Raw genomic sequence first — 14,994 nt, 5'->3', positions numbered from 1 at the left:
GCCCCAGAGTTGGGGCTGTGTTTGCCTCTGGTGAGTGTATGTATAACAGCTGTCCTCCCATTAGAGGGACAACATGGGAAGCAGGGAATTTTTAGTACTCCTGTCACTAATAATGCAAATGGAGGAGGCGTGCTGACGTGTGTGCGTGCCCTTCTCTCCTGCCTGCTGCGTACCTCATTAGTGTCTGGAAATCCCTGGAGGCAGTGCTAGCAGCAGCGTGTCACGGCAATGCAAACAAGCTTTGCAGCCGGCTGCCTCTGTGCGTGACTGAGTCTGGGCCACACCGGCAGAGAGAGCACAGCAGGCTGCCATGGGGACACACTCATGCCCCAGAATGGCATCTCGCCCCCAGCGGTCACCCAGCCAGTCCTGCCTCATTGCTGCGTGGATCACAGCCCTGATGAGACAGGATCGGGGCAGCCTCTGCAGACACGGGCTGATGAGCCATCCCAGAGAGACCCATGATGCAGAGGAGCAGGGAGGGAACTGGCTACTGTGGCTCTTCCATGCCCAGTGACTGTTTTTCCCTGAATGTGCAGTAAGTACATGGGTAGTGACCCCATACTGTGCAGAAAGGAGTCTTTTACCTTCCCTCAGTCTGCTCTGCTCCCACAGAGCTGCTCTGCTCTGTATCAGCAGGCTTTCCACAGAGCATCTATGTAGACAGAAGCCTTGTAAGAAGCCTACATTTTGCCTCCAAATTTTAAGCTGTAAAAGCCCAATACATGCATGAGCACACACAGCATTACATGCCTGTTGTTACCTAGACAGCTGGGTACCTTATTACCCCATCAGTGGGTTCCTGTCCCAGGATGAGACTGTTCTCATGCTAAACAACTCCTCTTTGTTTTCAACAGAATGGCTCCAGTGAGAAGCGAGAGCTGCGACAGTTCCAGTTCATGGCTTGGCCTGATCACGGGGTACCAGAATACCCTACCCCAATCCTAGCTTTCCTGCGACGGGTCAAGGCCTGTAACCCACCAGATGCTGGGCCCATGGTTGTCCATTGCAGGTAGGACGGTGTGTTTGCAAAGCTGCACGTGCACACGTGCTTTCTGGCTGCGGGGTTTTTAACCAGTCCAGCTAAATGTCGAGTCTCCTGTTCCTGCATGGAACACATGGTCACATGCACTACATGCTTGGGCTGGGAGCAGGACATCAACCAGCAGTGGTAACGTTTCTATTGCTGTTCTCTGTCAGATTAAACAGCACTGATGTGTGGAAAGCCTCAGAAAACACTTTTTCCTGCAGAACTGCAAGTAGCATTTAAAAATGAAGTGATCTGTGCCCAGCATAAGTAGGTGGTACCTTTCAGAGGCACATCATTGACAGACAGGCATGCAGTGACCTCTACAATCATTCATATGCAGTATTTACAGTAGAACTCTTTTGCAGGGTAGAAAGGCAGCTTTTTAAGCAAAATATTACTCTACTAAGGCTCAGCATCTTATCCAAGCAAGATTTATCTCTACCAGTCGAGTGGGGACTATTACTGAACAAACCACTCCATCATTGCTGTACCAGCATACGCCTTACCAGCAGTGCTTAATGCTCTTCCTTCATGCTCTGTTTCAGATGGGAGTGGGATATAATTAACACACAAACAAGCTGTATTAAAGCCCTGTTAAGAATCTGACTTGCACCATAAATGAGGAAATGTCTAGCTCCCTATCTGTGCCTGTGTTTACATGTCACGACAGCATGTCTGTTGTTTTCAGGGTGGGTAGTTTGGGGATTGCTGCTGCCCTTCCAACAGACATGGAGAGGTGTCTGGTGCTTGAGCAAAGGGCTCAGCACAGATGTGCGTGACCTCACCTTTCTGATTTCCCTCTTAGCCTGGCTGTCCTCATTTTATGGGTTAGGAGACAGTGACCCAGGTTAGGGGTTAGCAGGCTTGAAACTACAGGCTTCACCGGTGCCGGGGCCAGCCTGGACTTGAGGTCTTTCATTATCGTGCGCATGTATGCCGTCACCCTCCTGCCTATTAAACACATTTTTCCTTCCCTTGTGGAGGTGCTGCCAGCCACCACAGAGACCAGCAGAGTGACAACATGTCCCTTCTGCTCCATCAGTGAAAGGGGGACAGCAGAAGGGTTGAGCAGCCTCCCACATTCTCCAGTGCCTCTCTCCCTCATTCCTCCTGTTCCCTCTTGTTTGGGGCTCAGCTCATAGCCCTCAGCGTGGGGTAAAGCAGCCTTTACTCCCCTTTTGTGCGCTCTAGGTCCAGGTGCTCACTTAAGTACAGAGCTTGCGTGACATCTGTAAGAAACAGCGTTGTCTCAGGCCTCATGCTTTGTTCCCACAGTGCTGGCGTGGGCCGAACTGGTTGCTTCATTGTCATTGATGCCATGCTGGAGCGGATGAAGCATGAGAAAACCGTGGACATCTACGGCCACGTGACGTGCATGCGCTCTCAGCGCAACTACATGGTGCAGACAGAGGACCAGTACATCTTCATCCACGAGGCCTTGCTGGAGGCAGCCACGTGTGGCAATACTGAGGTGCCTGCACGCAACCTCTTTGCTCACATCCAGAAGCTGACCCAGGTGCCACCAGGCGAGAGCGTTACTGCGATGGAGCTGGAATTCAAGGTCAGTGGCACCCCCTTTCCCCAGCACCCTGTCTCTGCCCACACAGCCCCTCCAGGCCGCTTGCCCAGGGGCTGGAAGGGGAGAGCTGTGGATCATTGCAGGCAGTTACTCTGTTGTGTGTTTCTAAACCAGGTAGGCAGTGATTTAAAATACATTTGAATTGTAAAGCTTGTGTCAGCCATGGTCCCCCCTGGATTGGCAGCTTCTGGGGAGGATATAAAAGGCAGATGGATGCGCAGTTCTCAGCAGCACGTTCTGCTCTAGGTTCACTGTGTGGCAGGAGCTGCATCTGAAATCAGATGCAGATCGTGTTAGTGATAATTGATGTTACTGTGAACAACTTGTCTAGAAACGGCTCCCATTTAAATATGTGAGACGTTTCTAGTCTCATTTCTTCAGTGCTAAGCTCTGTTATCTTTTAACCACCTCAGTGCCAAGGCTTACTGTCTAGAATTGGTGAAGGCAGTGTTTTAAGGCATACTGTTTTTAAGAAGCCAATCCCACATTTTGCTATCCGTGAATGCCAGCTGCAGATATTTATCATAGCTTTGGAGATGGAAGTGAGCTCTGGTAAGCGCCCATATTCTCAGATGAGGTGCATTAGTCCAGTGAACTCATGGAGAGGAATATAGCTCATGCAGGGAGGCAGCAGACCATGCAGGCTGTGAAATGAACTGCAGCAATACAGCTTCACCCTGGGGATTCCCTGCAAGTGACAAAGGAGCAGGAAAGGCAAAATATTGACTTTCTGCGTAAACTAGGAATAGCTGAGTAGCTCTGTCCTGTGGTTACCAGAGCTGCTGATGTCCTGGGTTTGGGACAGTAGAACATGCTACATTAGTATCTCCTGGTGACACCTGCCCTGAGAAACCCTTCAAGAGAGCCACAGAATTAGGCTCAACTCTAACGACTCTGCTGTAAGAAAGACAAACATTTGCTGTTTCTCCAGTGGTCTCTTCAGAACAGTAATAAACTGTTCCCTATCAGTGTACACTGCACAGGAAACTCTGGGGACTGGGATATGGCACGGCCTCACATGGCTGCATCACTCCCCAAAGAGCAGCCCTGTCCTGCAGGGAGCCTCTGGCAAGGACCAGCTGCCACACATAGAGAGAAGGGTGGCTCTGGAGAGTCTTTTGGGGAAGGGAAACAAAAAAAAGAGGGACTTTTGTTTGAATGCCTCTGCCAGCAAGACCTAAACACATTTACCAGGACTCCAGTTTACAGGGCTCAAAGAGAACCATAAAATGTCTCACAGTAACCCAAAATAGACCTTCTTTACCTAAAACTCAAAATTCTCACATTTTTCTTGGGTCCTTCTGGGCTGAGAAGTAAATAGCAAGACATGGTTGGAAGATGGAAAGCTTTTCTTCCCTGATGCCACAGGCCTGTGTCTCTGGTTCAGTGAGGCACAAAGCTTCGTGTCCTGGCCCTTTGTCAGCCAGAGAGCTGCTGCAGGACCCCGCTCCACTATGTGTGGCTTTGGGGCTGTGCCAGCAGGTCAGTCCAAGTGGGACTGTGTGTCACCTACACGCCAAAAGCCAGCAGTGAGGCCGTGCCATGCCTGGGTGGGCAAAGTCACAGCAGAGGGGCCAACGTGGTACTGAAAACCAGACTTGATTACTGTGAAATAGAGCAGCTGGGTGCAGCCTCCTCATAACAGAGTGGCAGAGCCCTTCGTCTGGTCCAGAAAGACCGGTCCCCAGCGGCAGTCCCTGGGTCAGAGGAGGAAGCGTGGCTGCGTGCCCAGAGGGACTCCTGCCTGCCCTGCCAGGGTCCTGATCTTGCCCCCAGACTGCTGCATCCCCAGCAGGGGCCTGACATGTCTCCTCCTCTTTCAGCTGCTGGCCAACTCTAAAGCACATACCTCACGTTTCATCAGTGCCAACCTCCCATGTAACAAATTCAAGAACCGCCTCGTGAACATCATGCCATACGAGCTGACGAGAGTCTGTCTGCAGCCCATCCGGGGTGTCGAGGGCTCCGATTACATCAATGCCAGCTTCATAGATGGGTACAGGTAAGGGCTGCCTTAGGTGCCTGGGCCAGCCTGTCCTGCCTGCTTGGGAACCTGGGCAGAGCTGCTTTTTCCTCTTTCCCAAGGACTGGCCTTGGCTGCCTAGAGGTGGGCTGGGGACCACTTTATTGCATTTTATCTGTTTCCATTTTCTCAGATGCTCCAGCGTGTCTATTTACAATATGTGAAGACTGCTAGTGAGTGAGCTGCCAGGCTGGCTTGTATTGCTGCAGACATGCCCACATGGCTGGGGTGGGAGGCTGGGCTGGCTCCTGCGTAGATTTATAGGATCTTCTGGTAGGCATCCCTTGGCACGTGTTTTACATCTCCAGCACCTAAGGCAAACCTGCCCTACCTCACTAGCTGTAGCAACCAGAGGTAGAAGTGTGCTTGCACTGCGTGGCTGATCCAGGCAGAGTCCAAGGCTCATTGTCCTACATCTTGATTTTGGGGGGAGTCTGGATCCTCAGGCAGGACTGGTGCTGGACACTGGGGAGCTTGTCACTGAGTTCTGCTCCCCAGGATACCTTTTAGAAAGCACAAGCAAAGATCTAGTGGGGCAATAATACTTATGGTTTCTGTATCCAACTGCTGGCATTGTTTAGCACTCAGCTGCTAAGTGCCAGGAGAGGAGAATGCAGGGAAACAGCTCAGTGGCCACATCTCCTTCCCTGCCAAACCCCAAACAACAATCCAGACCAAATCACAACAACGCACATACAAGGCTCATTCCTGTCATCTCTCTGTGCACCACTGCAGTAGGATCACCCAGTGCAGGAGTGGGGGGATATGATGGATGTGGTACAGTTCCCCTCCAGCTTGGCTCTGCCCAAATGCTTCTTATGAGCTGGGGACCTCCCAGGAGCAACAGGCACGGCCAAAGGGAACAGATGTTGGCGCAGGCCAGCCAACGCCTCAGTGCCTCCATCCCTGCTCCGGCAGCTGAGCCCAGGAAGGGTTCCTAGCAGGAAGGGCTACATGGAGGCCAGAGTGGGCAGGGAGCAGAAGGGGAGCAACCCTGGGAGCATCCCAACCCAGCAAAACTGCAGTGAGCCAGGCTCCCTTGGGGCAGGACAGAATAATAGGGAAGGATGAAGGGGGCTGGAGAAGAGCTGTCACAGAGCAGCCTCTGCTCCCTCCTGCCTGTGTGTCTCTGAGCCACTGGCAGCCCAGTGTCAGGCAGGGGGGCTGCAGCCACAGTGCCCTGGCTCCAGGGCTGATTAAGAGTGATGCTGGTTTTGCCCCTTGGTTGTGCTACGGAGGACAGGTGGTACCATTTCATGTGCTACCTACCCCATCCCTGAAGAGCACTGTCATCTCTTCCCAGCCTTTCCTTTGAACGAAGCAATCTTCTTGGTATTATCTAAAGAGATCAGTTGGCCCAACGTCCTGCAGACATCACTGATGCTACATCTTTATTAGCTCTTTTGTTTCATTCTGCACCCCCACTCCCTGCTTTTTATGATGTCTTATAAATCCACCTTGAAGCAGCCTCTGTCTTCATCCTGCACGTTACAGCTGTCCTGCAGCACGTTCATTAATTTTTAGCACCAGCGGAGAGATGAAATGCTGGACCGGAGGATGCCGCCCCTCCTGCCACGGGCTCCGGCGCCCCGCACTGGTGAAGCCAGACCGTGCCTCCGCCACCCGTGCGGCGCCAGACCCGCCTCGCAGGCAGCACAGCCCAGCAAAGAACCAACACCCTGGAGCTCGCCCTTCTCAGAGGCCAGAGCACCAGGGGTGCTTTCTTCAGGGTGGGGGCCAGGCTGGGGCAGGTCAAGCTCTGCTGTTAAGCAGGACATTTTGAGAGATGCTCTGGTTCACAGTGGAACCAAGGACCAATTTAGAAGCTTTAGAAAAGTTGGCAAAATGGTATTTGTGGTTTCCACACTGCCCTAGTTACTAGCTGGCGTGCGTGATCCAGGTGTCCTGCTCTGTGTCTCCCCATGCAATGAGAGGGTTGGTGAGTAAAAGTACAGGAACCTGGGGGTACTGCTGGTATCATCCCCAAGCACAGCCTCTCCTTCCAGCCTGGATGGGTGCTGGCAGACTGCTCAGGTGGGGCTGGGTGCCAAGAAGGCTCTCAGTGCAGCAGCGCTAGGGACACTGTCACCCCAGCAAGTACTACCAGCCATTCTGGATCCTGCACCCAGTGGTGCTCACTGCATCTGTGGGGAGCACTTAGAAGACACATGCTGGGCAGGCTCATCCCGCCCCCCGAGTCCATGGCTAGTCCTAGAGGCCTGCCTCCTGCAGCTGTGTTGTCAGCCCTGCTCCCAGCTGCAGAGGGCCCCTGCCTCCAGCTCTCCCAGCCCACCAGCCCCCAGGAGCAGCTGCTGCCCATCTCCCAGGAGCTAGTCCAAGCACCATTATGTTTGTCACAGGCAGCAGAAGGCCTACATCGCCACGCAGGGACCACTGGCTGAGACCACGGAGGACTTCTGGCGGATGCTCTGGGAGCACAACTCCACCATCGTGGTGATGTTGACAAAGCTGCGTGAGATGGGCCGGGTACGAATCCTGCTGGGGGGAGAAGGGGGCTGTGTGGCTGCCGTCTGTGGGCACAACCTCTCAGCTCACCCCCCAGTCTGTCCCCAGCACCAGCTGCTGTGGGCCAGCCTCCCGCCAGCCTGTCCTGTGGCTGACCCTGTCGCCCCACAGCCACATACACTCCCAGGGAGCGGGAGGGGGGAGCAGCAGCTCCTGGGTGCCAATGTCTTACTGTGCTCCTCATCCACAGGAGAAGTGCCATCAGTACTGGCCCGCGGAGCGCTCTGCTCGGTACCAGTACTTCGTGGTGGACCCCATGGCAGAGTACAACATGCCACAGTACATCCTCCGGGAGTTCAAGGTGACAGATGCTAGGGTGAGTGCAACTGCTGGCTCCCCAGTTCCTGTACCTCTGCCCCACATCTGCCCTGCCCAGGCCAGCAACAGGACTGTGCAGCAGCTCCTGGAGAGGAACCAGAAAGCAAGGTGTTGCTTTGCACTGCAGGCAGAAAGGGCTGCTGCACCCCACCTGCTGCACCTCTCACCACAGGTTCCTTCCTTGCCAGCTGTGTCAGCCCTGGTGAGCAGCTTAGGGATCCTTATCAGCACCAGACTGTGCCTTGCCTGTGCTGCACACTTTGGCAAGTGTTTAACATGGGCTCCTCTGCACCTGGAGTCTCTGTGTGCAGTGTCTGACCAGGTGCAGGACCCCTGTCAGGAAACGTGGTCGTGAGGTGGAGCTGGGCCCAAACAGAACCAGGGCACTGACCCAACAGACCCTGCAGGGGCCCAAAGCCCTGCTAAGCTCACCTGCCATGGGGTGAACATGTGAGAGCAGAGGCAGTCCCCAAACACTCAGCAAAAGATCTGCCTGGGTTCGTCCATGGCCTGTGGACCATCTCGCCTGGCCTGGGCCAGGGGATCTGAGAGCAGGTCAGCCCCTCTTGCTGTCTCCTCACCTACAGTTCACATCTTAACACCCCTGTCCTTGCAGGACGGACAGTCACGGACCATCCGCCAGTTCCAGTTCACAGACTGGCCTGAGCAGGGAGTGCCAAAGACAGGAGAGGGCTTCATCGACTTCATTGGACAGGTGCACAAGACCAAGGAGCAGTTTGGGCAGGATGGGCCCATCACGGTGCACTGCAGGTGAGTGGGGACAGATCAGCACCCACCTCTGCCTTCCTCAGCCCTCGGAGATGTCCCCTACCTTGCTCAGACTGGCAGCTGCCAGCTGCCCTGCGCTTGGTGCCCCTCCTGCATACTGCTGGCAAGAGGCAGACGGGACGAAGAGGCAGCAACGTCCACAGGTGCCATTGGCAGCCTTTCTGCCAGGTGACTGGATTAGCCCGGTGCCCTGGCGGTACTGATTCATAGCTCCTCAGAAGAGTCCTTGGGCAGGGCAGAGTGCCGCGGCAGCTTGGCCCAGGAGCAAGGCAGAATCTGGGCCACATGGGGCTGAGGGGTCACCTCTGGCTGGCAACATCCCTGTGGCCTCTCCTGGCTCCACTGAGCACATCCCCATGCGCCATGAGCTCACACCGCTCCTAGGAGCTCTGCAGAGCCTCGCTGGGGCTGGCGGGTCTCTAACGGCACTTCTTGGTCCCTCTGTGCAGCGCTGGGGTCGGGCGCACAGGCGTGTTCATCACGCTCAGCATCGTGCTGGAGAGGATGCGCTACGAGGGGGTGGTGGACATGTTCCAGACGGTGAAGACCTTACGGACGCAGCGGCCAGCCATGGTGCAGACAGAGGTGAGTGTCCCCTCCTTCCCGAGGCGGGGGAGATCTGTGGGAGGAGGGAGGGGAGCCGGCAGCTCTGGATGTGCAGCCCTGCTGCCCGATGTCCTTGGGTCCCCGCTTCTCACACTGCCCCCCCCTTGCTGCCTTGCAGGACCAGTACCAGCTGTGCTACAGAGCGGCACTGGAGTATCTCGGCAGCTTCGACCACTATGCAACGTAACTAGTGCTTTCCTCCAGTCGCGGTGGGGATGTCTAGGAGTGGAGACGGGTCCCTCTGAGCCAGAGCCGCCCATTCCTCAGTCCTTCTGTACAGACGGAGGTGCTGCCCAGGCAGCAGACCTCCATGCCAACCAGTTCTGACCACGGCATTTAGGAACTTCGCCCCAGCGCCAAACGAGGGAATCCGACTCCAAAAGCATTTCCAGTCTCTGGCTGAATTTCTGCTCATGTGCATCTCTCGCCCTCTCTCATGCGACTGCATTTCACAGCGAGGCTTTAGGTGGGTGGAATGGGATCTTTTTTTTAAACATGTAAAATAGTTACTAGTGGTTTTTATAATCTCCTCTCTCTTTATTTTTTATTTTTTGCAAGTCTTAATGTTTTGCCCAGGCAGAACTGGACCCGCCAAACGTTTGGGAGTTGGGTTTTTTTTTTAATTTCCTTTTGCTTTTACATTTTTTACTGCCCTGTGTTTATTTCAGCCCAGTCACTGCTGGTTCTGCCCATTTTAGTGCAGCTTCCTTGGTAATTTGCAGCAGCTGGCTTGTGGTTCCTGCCCGGCTCCATTCCCCGTAGGCTGCTTTTTAATCCTCTGTAGAATATGAAATTTCATGGAACTGGACCTAAGCTACCAAGTATTTTTTTAGCCTTTCCCTCCCCCCCATTATTTCCTGAGTAGGTTTGGGTTTGGGAGGGCTTGTGGGGTCACCGGAGAAGCGGTCCCCTTTGTCAGCTGGAAACCGTTCAGTCCTATTACAGTGCGTGTTCAACCAATCCAGTGACCGTGTGTATTGGCAGATCCCGATATGACGTGAGTTGTCGTCGCCTTGTTTGTGAGAGACCCGAAATCCCAGGCTCCGGGCTGTGGAGCCTCTTTTTGTGTGTCTCGCTGGGAAGGGGGCAGGAGAAGCGAGTGGGTCCCACACTTCCCTGGGGAGGGGATGGGAAGAGCGAGACACGGCCCTTTTTGTTAATCCCGCGGTTCCGTGCGTGCAAGCGCCATTCTGTCACCTCTCACCAGTGAAGTGCATCAGAGCATTTACAACGGCAAGGAGCACCAGCCCAGCCGTCCCCCGAGCGGCGCCACGCCAGCTCTCTTTGGAAAGCAGGGTACTGCAGGGAAGGGGAGGGGAGTACACATGGCTTCAGAGGTTGGGTGTATCTATAATTTCTGCTATCCTGCAAATGTTAAAAGTCACTAGAATATTGTACTTTCCGCTACTTCAGGACGTTCTAATGAACCAATGTGGCAAGACTACTGGACTTAATTTAATGGTACTATATATTAATACTCCTTATTATATCACGCTTGCACTAAAGACAGGGAGTGAGCAGCCCTCTTTTGAGTGCATTGAGTTATGAATAAAGGTGGTGGAAGGGTATCTAATTGTATTATCACATGTATTCCGAATGTTAAGAATCCAAGCTACGTTGAAATCAGCAATCCAGGGTTGGTAATGTTGGAGGACACATTCATTTTTACCTTGTGGATGCATAGTGCTGTAGGGGTCACTGTTGTATACAGTCTGTTTTCTATTTGTTAATAAAAAAAAAAATCTACAGCATCATTGCATAATTCTTGATGTTAATAAATTTGAATAATCGGGTTTCATACAAGCTGGCTTTGCTGTCTGTTTCTTCGGCAATAAACAGAGGCCATAGAGTCCCTTGGACCTGGGCATGCTCCCCAGCCTGTTGCCAGAGAAGTCCTTTCCCACGGGCACACCCCAGCCGTGAGTGCCCCACGCTTCCCGCAGGGACCCTGTGCAGGCAGGGAGCTCGGAGACCCTCTGTGACAACCCCCTCTGTGTGTGCGTGTGTTCACCTCCTGCCCACCTGCAGCCGTACCAGGGTGTACCAGGAGTCCTCCATCCCCGGTACCACTAGGAATGGCTCCTGCCGAGCCTGTCTTTGCATCCATGGCCCTCCTCTGGGTCCCCTCCACTTCCCAAAGGATGGATCATTCCCAGCGGGAGGAAGCTAGTAGCCACCTTATGCCCAGGCCATGATCTGCACAACCTGTACCAGTGGTAGCTGGGGCCTGAGACCTGCCCTCCCCACCTGCTTTAGTGCCAGTTACTAATCCTCAGCGGGCCGCAGGATGTAGCAGATGCCGCCCTGGGGTGATGCTGAGCTTTGCCGGAAGCCAGTTTACCCCGCCAGCATGCTGGCTGCAGGACCAGGCTGGACCTTGCTTGTGGGTTTGCAGGAAAGAGGGGTCAGGGACAGTGGGTTTGGTGGCTTTAGCAGTCCTGGATAAGGCTGAGATGTTGCCAGCCTCGTGGGACACGGCAGTAACACTTCTGCAGCACTGAGCACACTTGTGTATGCAGAGTTACTGCTCAGCAGTAAAACCATCGCCTGGCCCGTAACTGCAGAGCAGCACCTGCGTATGTTCAGGTGTGAAACCCCTGCCGAGGCGTGCGGCTGTACCCGCTCTGCGGGGGGCCGGCCAGCCCCAGCCCTGCAAACCCCCACCCTGCAAACCCCCGCGTCAGTGCCGACTCCTAGAGAGAGCAGCACCTGCAAACAGCACAAGCGTGCAAGGGAACGGCCAGTGCAAGTGTCGTATGGGCCAGCACCCCGTGGCCTGCCCATCCTGCCTGAGGAAGCCAAATCTGCCCTGGCCAGCGTGTGAACGATGGGTGGGTGTGTGTGGCAGACAGACTGATGAGCTTTTTCCCGAGGTGACTGTGGGCACCTTCTTGCTGACTCCTTGCTGACTTTGCTGGCGCTCAGACACACGTGGTGTTTCCTGCCAGGCCAGACCGGCGCCTGAGCAGGTGCCAGATGCAAAACGGTGTTTCCCCCTCGCCCAGCTGGTTCCTACCCCAGTGCTTCACCCCCGGGGTGACCTGAGGCCAGTGAAGCCTTTCCTGGGCTTTCCTGTCAGGCAGCCCCACTCAAGGATGCAAATCTGAGGGCAAAGCAGGCTCCTGCCCTTGCGAGGTAGCACACATGCGCAGGCGTGTGCATGCACACACGTGCCAGCACTGCTGGCATCGGGACACTTTGCTTTGCATCGCTGCCAGGGCCCAGGATGGCAAGGCTACACAGCCAGGCGTGCACCTGCTCGTACACAGGTGCATTTGGAGAGGAAGGATGCTGTGCGAGCCCCTGTGCTTTAGGAAGCCGGCCAGCTGGGAGGCAGGCAGCGAGCACCTGCCTGCACTGCAGCAACAATGCTTTGGCTGTGCTGCTAAACTCCGGCTGGTGACAATGCCTTTGCCGCACAGATGTGCCACTCACTGAGCACACACCAGCCACTGCCATGTGCCCAGCACGAACCATTAGTCCATGTGTGGCTTTGAATGCAGTGATTTGCTCTTGCCTAAAACAGCAGTTGCCAGAACACTTGTACGTATGCACAAGCACGCACACATGTACCTTCTTTCTCCTTGTCTGGGAACACTTGGGGCTTCCCTCCCCTTCTGATTTCTTGTTCTTAGCCCAAACCCTTTACAGCCAACTCAGGGAAAACGTGAGGGAACAAACTCGGCTCTGCTTCTCTGCCTGACACACTTGTGAGGCACAGAGTGACCTTTTTGGGTGGTCAGCGAGCTTGCCTGTGCACTATGTAGAACCAGGAGGCGGCAGGGAGAGAAAGAACAAATGTCTCAGCACGGACCACGCTGGGAATAACCTGATTGAGCCCGGGCCTCTGCAGCAAGGCTATTGCTGGGTAGACACAGCGTAGAGGCACTCACACTGTGAAGGTGAAGCCAGGGGGCTGAAGCCTCGTGCTGGCCTCACAGAGCCAAGAAAGGCTCATCGCGCAGAGAGGGCCAGGAGGCCCCCAAAGTATGAGGACGTGCCACCTTGGCAAGCAGGTGGGCCCCCAGGGGACAGCCAGGTCAGAGCGTGGCAAAGGCATGCTCACCCTCACAACAAAGCCAACACCACTCCAGAGGGGATGGAGTCATCAGTTTAAAATCACTTATTATTTTAACATTTATTTCCCTTTATCTCTGCATATCTCACAAAATAAAAGGGAGGAGGAGGAAAGACTAGCCATGTACCATGGACAGACAAGGATGCTAACCCAGTCTGCCCTCAGAGCCAGCACCATGGCTTGTGCCGTGCTCCGGGCAGAGCCACGCTGCTTCTTCCCAGGGCCTGGCACTGCTGTGCCTGGGCTGAAGTGCTCAGCTTTCCCCAGACAGAAGGGATTTATCCTAGCTGGCATTTTTTTGCCCCATCTTCTTTGCTGTCAGTTTGAGACTTCTCCCTCCCTCTGGTATCAGACTGGCTTCGCAGTGCCACGCTGTGCTCCAGACCTGAAGGGAATGGGCCCCAGACGGTGCCGTAAGGCAGCGTGTGGCCTTCTTCCTTTGGACTCTCTGACACACCAACCGTATTTGCTCTGAGCAATGGAGCTGAATAGTTACTGCCAGCTTTTTCTTTTCTTAGTTAAAATTTTCCATTCCTTAATTGTACCAGGTAGCCCTAATGCAGCCTCAGATAAGCAGCTTTATAAAGGGCATGGTTTGGCAGGTGGGACAGCAGCTAAATGGCAGCTAGTCAAAGGTGAATTCCTGGGCACTGAGGTGCTCTTCTGCTCTTTTTATTTTTTTTTTTTTCATTCAGTCCACTGATACCTGTAGCAAGAGAGCTGTGTAGGCCCTGCCTAGGCTTGGCTTGCCTCCTAGTGATGCTAAATCATAAGATCATGCAGTGGTTTGGGTTGGAAGACACTTTTAAAGATCATCTATTCCAAATAACATCCTGCCCAAGCACTTGCCCTTTGGGGTTCCATTACAATAAATTTTGTTTTTCAAGGGCAAAATAGTTGCTAAATACGGAAAAGAAACAGCTGATCTTACTCTGTGCAGTAGCTTGGCAACTCCTTACCCCACAGCCCTGGCATTTTTTGGTTCTCAGCAACATTGCCATTTTAATCTGTAAAGTTTCCTGGTTAAAAGTGACCTTTTTTTTTTTTTTTTTTCCTGTTCTGACCTGGCTCATTTCTGAGAGAGGAAAAATTCTGATCCCTCCAATTAAAAGTTCGTTGTTGCCCTTTTTCCAGTTTTAATAAGTAATCTCAGTCCACAGTAACGATTATATGTCATCAGGTTTTCCTGCCTACATGTTACTGCTCACAGCAACATTTTACCACGGCATAAAAAGACTGGATCATGTCTCCTGATATTATAAAGTTGGTCTTTCTTGACCAATGGATATCAAGTGCAGCTGCCAGGCCACCAGAAAGGCCAAAAATGCAAATTCATCTTAAAACCAGTACCTGACAGTTTTCTGTGTTGGTACCTCCATCTGTAGGAGGATGAGTGTTGTACCTGCTGTGATTTTAACGCACTTTGAGGTTCTGGTCCATATAGCTGGCAATTGGGAGTCTGAGCAGGTCAGGGAGGCAGCAGATCACAGAAAATATGGGTTGGAGTGATGTTTTTGTCAGACTTTCGGGGCTGCTGCATCCCTGTAGCATGACACTGAAGGAAGCACTATCAGGAGCAGCACACAGTGAAAATTAAGGTTTTCAGGCACGAGGGATTGAATGTTGTCTCTGAGGAGGGTTACCAGCTCTTTTGGGTGGACTGTGCTTACTTTCAAGGTTGCCTACTGGCACTTAAAGGTTTTTGAAAGCATTTAGCACAGCAGGATCTGTGAAAATTGCAGCCAGTCCCGGCCCAGGGGAGGTCAGTCTCCCTAGACGGGCTCTGCCAAGCGTTCAGCCTTGTCCACACTTGCATCTGCTGCTAAAGCTGCGCTGTCAGCTCCCAATCCTCAGCACCACGCCGGCGGATTATCGACAACGGGCGCTGGCCACGGGGGCACTTTTCCACGTTTCAAGCTGACCGGTCTGCGCTGGCAAAACCCGCTGGCATGGGCCGGGCCTGGCGCCGGCCCAGCCCCAGGTTGCCTCTGGTGCCAGAAGTTCGCGTGGTATCAAATTCTACTTTGCCTTTGCTTACACACAGA

The 14,994-nt window shown here is 53.7% G+C and overlaps 1 protein-coding gene across 19 annotated transcripts in view; it reads left to right on the top strand.

Annotated features, from left to right (window-relative positions):
- PTPRF (protein tyrosine phosphatase receptor type F) overlaps positions 1-10,668 on the top strand; it is a 389,874-nt gene extending 379,206 nt beyond the window's left edge. For all 19 annotated transcript variants that reach the window (XM_074906365.1, XM_074906369.1, XM_074906384.1 and 16 more), the window contains 8 exons: positions 858-1,012; positions 2,306-2,591; positions 4,433-4,611; positions 6,993-7,119; positions 7,349-7,474; positions 8,093-8,247; positions 8,715-8,850; positions 8,990-10,668. In XM_074906365.1, the coding sequence (XP_074762466.1) occupies positions 858-1,012; positions 2,306-2,591; positions 4,433-4,611; positions 6,993-7,119; positions 7,349-7,474; positions 8,093-8,247; positions 8,715-8,850; positions 8,990-9,058 (1,233 nt within the window). In that variant the 3' untranslated portion in view covers positions 9,059-10,668. The remainder of the gene's footprint in view (positions 1-857; positions 1,013-2,305; positions 2,592-4,432; positions 4,612-6,992; positions 7,120-7,348; positions 7,475-8,092; positions 8,248-8,714; positions 8,851-8,989) is intronic.
- Positions 10,669-14,994: the final 4,326 nt, after the last annotated feature.

Source organism: Athene noctua, chromosome 5, assembly GCF_965140245.1.
Source record: "Athene noctua chromosome 5, bAthNoc1.hap1.1, whole genome shotgun sequence".
Lineage (NCBI taxonomy): Eukaryota > Metazoa > Chordata > Aves > Strigiformes > Strigidae > Athene > Athene noctua.
This window is presented reverse-complemented; position numbering and strand designations above follow the sequence as displayed.